Source organism: Etheostoma spectabile, chromosome 10 (genome assembly GCF_008692095.1).
Source record: "Etheostoma spectabile isolate EspeVRDwgs_2016 chromosome 10, UIUC_Espe_1.0, whole genome shotgun sequence".
NCBI lineage: Eukaryota > Metazoa > Chordata > Actinopteri > Perciformes > Percidae > Etheostoma > Etheostoma spectabile.
This window is the reverse complement of record NC_045742.1, coordinates 23,422,061-23,429,351: the sequence shown is the minus strand read 5'-3', so window position 1 is coordinate 23,429,351 and position 7,291 is coordinate 23,422,061. Positions and strand designations below refer to the sequence as shown.

Below are 7,291 nucleotides of genomic sequence, written 5' to 3'. Positions count from 1 at the left end.
GCCATTTTGGCCAGTGGCATCCACTGAGGAGGAAGCACTGAATTTGACAAAGCTGCATTTTAGCTATTAAGTAACTGAAAAGTTAACTTATGTGGCACAAAGCAGTATTACTTAAGACCCTTACACACATGCATTGCAACCTGAAATATATCTAGACAATAACCAGCAGAGAACGCAAATGTTCAAATCAGTTGTCCCGAACACATTAAACGGTCTTTCCCACGCCAGCTCCTTAGTACAAAATCTGTGTAATCTCCGATGTAGCCCACAGTGTGAGAATTCACGGGTAGGCGTGGTGACGACGTTTCTATAATCCAGCTGGTGCAAAACTGGACAACATCCAAGGGTTAAGAACAGGGCTTTGAACCGGTTCAAGGAACGAAAACGAAAACCGGGAACTTTTTGTATTTTACGGGGAACAGAAACGAAAACGGAAACGTTATTTTTTATGTTTGGAACAGGAACACTTATTTAAAAATAATGGTAACGGTTAATACCGGTTTTATTTCGTTCCTCAAAGTTTCCGTTGCCTAATTAACAAAAATAAAAAGTAATTATTTCCTGCGCCCGTTACCATGACGGCTGAGGTACACTTCCTGTGTGACATCATATCAGACATTCGCTGAGTCTGACGAATGGAGAGAGAGCGTAACAACAGGCTAGAGAGAGCAGTGTCTCCACTCCACATCTCAATAAAGGTAAATTACGACCATCGTTAATTAAAACGTCATCCAAACACAATATCAATAGCTATATTTGTCAAATCCACGTTAATGATGGACTAGCGAACATTTGGCTAAATGGCGCCAACACCACTGTTTGCCTAATGACAAGTAGCTAGCTTGGTAACAAACTAAACAGATTATTTTTCTCATTTGTGGCACCTTTTCTGTTGTGTAGATGGGAAGACATACAGAGAATCCAAATCGCCAACATTTTTCCTTGACCAGCAACAAACAAATCGAAGTGCAAAGTTGAGGGATGTGGAGCCGAATAGCAGGCAACCAGGGGGGAACTGCAGAGGCATATCCAAAGGCGGTCACCCGGACCTGTTCAATAAGTTTCGAATTTCCTGCTACCACACAAAAAAGACCTGGCACAAGTCAAGAAACTTTAGATGAGGTTACTGTGAAGAAGCCAAAATTGCTCCATGTACCACATCGGAGGCCTGTAGATGCGTGGTTGGAGCTGGTCACAGTGAACGGCAGACCATTTCCTTAATGGAAGACACTGGCTTTAGAAATAATTGACCCACTACAACAAGCAATTGGAAATGGTTTCGCAATTAATTCAGCCAACATTCGTGAGAGGGTCACAACACTCGCTGACAGCGAAAGGAGAAAACTGATAGACGAGCTTAGTGGCAGGCTTATCCTGCTGAAAATTGACAGTGCCACTTGCAGGGATCGCTCTGTTTTGGGGATTAATGTGCAATATGCAGAAGGAGAAAACATTGTGTTACGGACGTTGGCTGTTCGAGAACTGAGCGAAAGACATACGGCCTCCTACATATCTTCTGTGGTACAGGAGGTGTTGGAAGAGTATAAAATCAGTCTGAAGCAGGTGTACTCGATCACTGCGGACAACGGTGCCAACATGCAAAAAGCAGTGCAACTATTGTCCGACCTGCAAGCGACAGGCAATGATGATGAGGAGGACACTGATGTAGACACAGAAGCTGACGACACGGGAAGAGAACCTGATGTTGAAATTGATTCTGTTGTTCAGGGGCAGATCTTGTGCAGTGTGCGTTGTTCAGCACACACTTTACAACTAGCAGTAGATGACGCATTGAAAGAGAAGGGGGTGTCTAACGTCATTGGTAAAGCACGCCGTGTTGCTAAAAAGTTGCGCACTCCAAATGTTGTGGCCGTTATTAAAAGAATGGGCCACAGGAGGGCCATAGTTGACTGCCCCACGCGCTGGCATTCCACACACGACATGCTCGAACGACTTTGCGAGCTCAGATCGTTTTGTGATGACATGTCGCCTACCGTTAATGATCTGCATTTAAGTGAACCCCAGTGGCAGGCTATTTCAAACATAGTCAATGTGTTGAAACCTGCAAAAATTACAACCAAATGCATCCAATCGGAACAGCTTACCGCATGTGACTTTTACGGCCAGTGGCTGAAGTGTGTGTTAGATACCGACAAAATTGACAGCCCCTTTGCCAAACGACTGGTCCAGTGCATGAAATCACGTCAACATACATTGTTTGAAAATGACGCATTTGTGGCCGCTTTATTTGTTGACCCTAGGTACAGGCTACTTTTGACAGATAATCAGGCTGCCATGGCGAAATTACACCTGTGCCGCACTTGGGACATGATCCAAAACCTGTCCGCCGCCCCCAACACAGACAGCGTAGCTGAGCGTTCATCATCTTCATCTGAAGATGATGAAATTGAGAAGCTGCTGGTGGCTAAAGAAAGACAAACCACTGTCATACAAAAGGGCCGAGTTCCCATTGCATCGTTGTTAGACGCCTATTACAGAGAAGCGCGTTTAAAGCGCACCGAGAATGTTCTTCGTTATTGGGCGTCCATGGCGCTTCAAATGCAGATAAGCACAAACCGCAAGTCGTCATAGCCCTCCCCGTGACCCAAGTCAGCGTGGAGCGCGCATTTTCATCTTTGAAGTTTTTCTTTCTCCGCTCAGGTCGTCCCTGAATGATAAAATTCTGGAGGATATCTTTCATCCACCTGAATAAACAATTGGAATGTAGGCTGACCATTTGCACTGGAACGTCAGATATGGGGAGTAATCTTTTGTGACTGCACGATTTCATTAATTTTATATTATTGGGTTAGGCATATTTTTTGCATCGTAGGCGAATAGACTACTCTCGTAACCTAAGTCAGTCAAAAATCTTTGTTTTCTGTTGTTTGTTTAAAAATGCCAGGTTGGTATTGAGTTTTAACAATAAACTACAGATTTGAAATAATTGTAGGCCTTTTTAATTATTATTATTTATAATATTATTATTATTTAATATGGTTGTAATATATTACATTGGTTAAGCTGGATGAGAAAGATGTGACATAATTCTATAGCATTAAACAGCTGACAGGAACTAAATTAACCGTTCGGGAACAGTATTTTTGTTCTAACCGGTTCGGGAACTCAATTTATTGGTGGAACTCATAACCGGAAACGTTATAATTCCGTTTCTGTTCGGAACGAACCGATTTGGGAAAAAAATCGGTTCAAAGCCCTGGTTAAGAAGAAGGGTGATTTACGCAAAGACGGAAACAAAAAAGTCTAACTGGAGCGACAATGCAATTTGGGAACTTACTGTCGATAATGGGCGATGCCGAAATCCTAAAACAAATTAGAGGAACGGCAAGAGACTCAGTAGTTTACAACCAAATTTGGTGATGTCTTGCCTCCTGCACACTCTACCACGTGCCACTCCTTGTCTAAACCAAACTAAGTATTTCCACTAAGCAAGAAGGCATCTGACATGGAAAGACTCCTATAGTGGGCTAGGCGTGAGAAAGGGAAACTTCGGACAATGTCCAGACCTGATTCGTCGGACATTGTCTGAAGTTCATATGTTAAAATGGCTTAGGTTAGTTGGCTAGCTGCACTCAGAATAGCCCAAGTTCTCACACACACACAGACACACACATAGAGACACACACACACAGAGACACACACACACAGAGACACACACACACACACACACACACACACACACACACACACACACACACACACACACACACTAGCTAAACACTCAATAACGAGTCTGATGAAATTGTGTGGTAAAACAGCACAGATAGAAACTAACTGTAGGTGAGAGGTTAGGGATGTGGGAAGCTGTGGTATACTTTATTGAAACCTTGTATCTACAGGTGTGTGTGTGTGTGTGTGTGTGTGTGTGCCCACCTTGGGGACGAGGTACTGCTGGTCAGTGCTGACTAACGTGTAGGCCTCTGCTCTGGCCAGCTCACTTTGAGGGAAGTGTGCGTTCATTTCGTCTCCATCAAAGTCAGCATTGTACGCCTTGCAGTTGGCATAGTGGAGCCTTAGTACCTGTAGCATCAAATTAAGATCAAGTAATATTGGTTATATGTCATTAATTTCAAACACACAATAAATCCCAATTAAACAAATGAGCCTGGACCGATTAGATCGTACCTTCTCTCCTGGTAAGATGCGTGCGCAGTGGGCTTGTATGGAGGGTCTGTGCAGAGTTGGCTGTCTGTTCAGTAACAAAACGTCTCCGTTCTTTATATGACGATTCACCTGGACAGACAAAAGGCAGAAGAGTGAAGGGTAACGGTACTAACTGACTGACTGAATGAATAAAAGTGTGCACACTGCAAAGTTTAAAAGCCAGTATGTCTGTGAAACACAACAATTACAATCAGGGTGCCTGACTTACGATCTTCATGGGCATCTTATGTGGACCAGGACAAGGCGTTAGCAGTTGCTTAGCAACAGCTTCTCTCTGTGCAAGGCTGGTAGGGGAGAGGATGGTTCTCCTGCCGTCCTCGTTTATCACCATAGAAGCGCCGGGGTGGACGTTGGGCCCGTTGATAACAGCCTGACGAAGCTCCTTCACATTCCATGGAGTGACAGGCTGGGGGTAGGTCAGCTTGGTGGCAAACACCTGCACACGCATGGAAGGGACAGAGGGTTGGTTTCATTCTGGATCAAACTTGGAGCTCAGGTGCCCAATGTTGATATCATTTATATTTCCCCTTCCTCAATTAATCCGAAACGCAGTCAGATGTACCATAGGTATTCCGATCTCGTTGGTCCCTATGTACATGTCCGGACAGATGACAGATCTTGCAGCAAAGTCAACTCGTTTTCCCATCATGTGTTTCCGGAACAATCCGTCCTTCTTCTCCAAGATCTGGCAGGGGGAAGGAGACAATTAGGCAACTGGAACGTCTTTATCAGCCAACAAAAAACAAAAAGGAAAGGCTTATATTGGTAATGCTGATCATGTAACAGACTGGTATACTGTGTTATGAGTAGGCATGGGCCGGTATTCTGACGGTATGATAACCTAAGCAAAAATATCACAGTTGTACGGTATTGCAGTATTGCAATGACAGCTATAAATGTGTTATTTTTTTAAATGTCTGGATAAAAAAAAAAAGGAAGATGGATTTCTAAACGGCATTTTTCTGTCCTTGAACATACAACAGCGCATACTTTAGGACGGTATGACAGAAAATGTTAGTGGTTTTGAAACCGTGACTTTTTCAAACCTCGTTACACCTTAAAACCAGAACCGGCCCATGTCCAGTTATGAGTTTCTATACTATGTTGTACTCCTTTTACTACATCACTGCGGTGATTTGTTGATGCAATGGGTAAGAGGCAGCTGGAAAAACCTAGTAATCACAAAATAATGCTGATAAAATAGGCCACATTGCCCTGAACGGTATCTGTGTCTATGATACCTGTCTGATTCCAGGGTATTTCTCCGTCAACATTTTATCCATGTCACTGTCAAAGACAATGTTAACGTGGGTCTGTAGTCGGATCCAGATGTTGTAGAGTTTATCTGTTAGGGTCTGTCCGGGGATCCCCAACAGAAAAGTCTGGTCCTTCAGGTCAAGAACCTGAGAGGAAAAGGACGGGACGGGAGGACATTTGTTGTGTTCACAATCACAATTTGGCTGACTGTTACAGATGTTAATAATGAACTGTTTAACTGTTAACAGACAATAAGAATTTTGACTAATTATTACTATAATATGTGCTATCAGTAACCACAAAAAATCCCTCTATATTAGCATCCCAACTGGCTATACCAACTGCTACTATTATAATAATTCATATTTCTGTTTATCTGTAGCAGTGTCTCTGTCTCCCGACCGGCAGCAGCAGGTGGCCACCTACCAAGAGCCAGGGTCTATCCGAAAGCTTGCTCATGGGAAATTGATGGTCCTTTGTAAATCAGAGTGTGGTCTAGGCCTACTCTATCTGTAAAGTGTCCTGAGATAACTCCTGATGTGATTTGACACTAGAAATAAAATTGAACCACAAAAACAAAGATCTATACAGCAACGCCTTATTATACGTGAACATGAATTTGAAGAGAACAACTGTGAACAGACACTGTAACACTGACTTACCTCTTCCTCCTGAATAGTTTTCTCCCCTGCTATGAGAGCCAGAAGTTTCCGGATGAGTCCGCAGTCCTTCATGACAGCCTGCATGTTGACGGTCTGACCGTTTGTGAACATCTGGTCACCCAGCCGATTAATTGGACGATACCTGACAGGGACAGGAGGAGGGGTGTGATAAAGCAATATAGTACCACAAACTCCCACAACCAAATAGCTTTATTATCACACAACAAAACACACATCATAATAACATATTTAGGCTGAGAGTGTATTCTTATCCCTCCCAGCTTGTTACAGCTTGCTTCTTTGCCACCCAAGAAAAAAAAAAGAATCTACATTAATTAGAGTTGTATCGTTGTTAAGAAGATCTCTACTAAGTCGTCTACAATGTTTGTATTATTTGAATGCTACCAGTGGTTTGATGTTCAATGTGAGTGTGTTTGTTCACACTGTACCTGCAAGGTGGGACCACCAGAAGGTCCAGGAAGAAAAGGTCAGGATAAAAACATGTCTCTCCCTCCTTTGACAGCGTACCCTCGTCCAGCCCAGAGAACAGACACTTCAAGAAGAAACCTGGAAGACAGAGATAAGATGAGAAAAAACAGCGACCCCCACTCCTATCAGCAGAAAGCTCTGCAAGACCAAGAACTGGGCAAAGAGAAGAGTCCCTTCACTCAGCTGGTCCTGAGGCTCAGTCCACTTCCTGACCCTGTTCTGCCACAGGACCAGTCTGGGAACCAACCAATCAGAGTTAACCAAATTATAACACATCAGAAACAAAACTACATCATCGATTGGAAGACACAAACAAAAGCACAAAGCAAGATGCAGTGCAATCTGACCCTAAAGAGAGAGTACCGAGTGGCAGACTACCTGACCACAGTGACCGATGTCACACTAAGAACCACGTTGACCAGGTACAGACTCAGCGAGCACCACCTGGCCATCGAGACCGGCCGCTACCGACAAAAATGGCTCCCCAAAGAGGAGCGCTTCTGCCAGCTGTGCAAGAGCGACACAGTCGAGACAGAGCTGCACTTCCTGACAGAATGCCCCCCCCTGCAGTCGGTCCGGACTCAATATTTCCCAAATTCAGACTAAAGCACCGGACATTTGACCAAATACCCGACATTAACAAGATGGAGATCCTGCTGGGAGAACAGCCGGAGAGCTGCAGTCTAGCAGCACAATAT

The 7,291-nt window shown here is 43.9% G+C and overlaps 1 protein-coding gene and 1 non-coding gene across 2 annotated transcripts in view; both read right to left on the bottom strand.

The window, feature by feature from the left end:
• LOC116697444 (small nucleolar RNA SNORA5) overlaps window positions 1–57 on the bottom strand; it is a 136-nt gene extending 79 nt beyond the window's left edge. Inside the window, exon 1 of the small nucleolar RNA XR_004334003.1 lies at window positions 1–57. This exon is cut by the window's left edge and continues 79 nt beyond it. This is a non-coding gene — a small nucleolar RNA (small nucleolar RNA SNORA5).
• polr1a (RNA polymerase I subunit A) overlaps window positions 1–7,291 on the bottom strand; it is a 37,305-nt gene that overhangs the window by 24,232 nt on the left and 5,782 nt on the right. The window contains exons 9-15 of the mRNA XM_032527759.1: window positions 6,554–6,671; window positions 6,105–6,246; window positions 5,427–5,588; window positions 4,748–4,870; window positions 4,394–4,621; window positions 4,147–4,254; window positions 3,895–4,041 (exon numbers count right to left, since the gene is read on the bottom strand). Coding sequence (XP_032383650.1) covers window positions 3,895–4,041; window positions 4,147–4,254; window positions 4,394–4,621; window positions 4,748–4,870; window positions 5,427–5,588; window positions 6,105–6,246; window positions 6,554–6,671 — 1,028 coding nt within the window. The remainder of the gene's footprint in view (window positions 1–3,894; window positions 4,042–4,146; window positions 4,255–4,393; window positions 4,622–4,747; window positions 4,871–5,426; window positions 5,589–6,104; window positions 6,247–6,553; window positions 6,672–7,291) is intronic.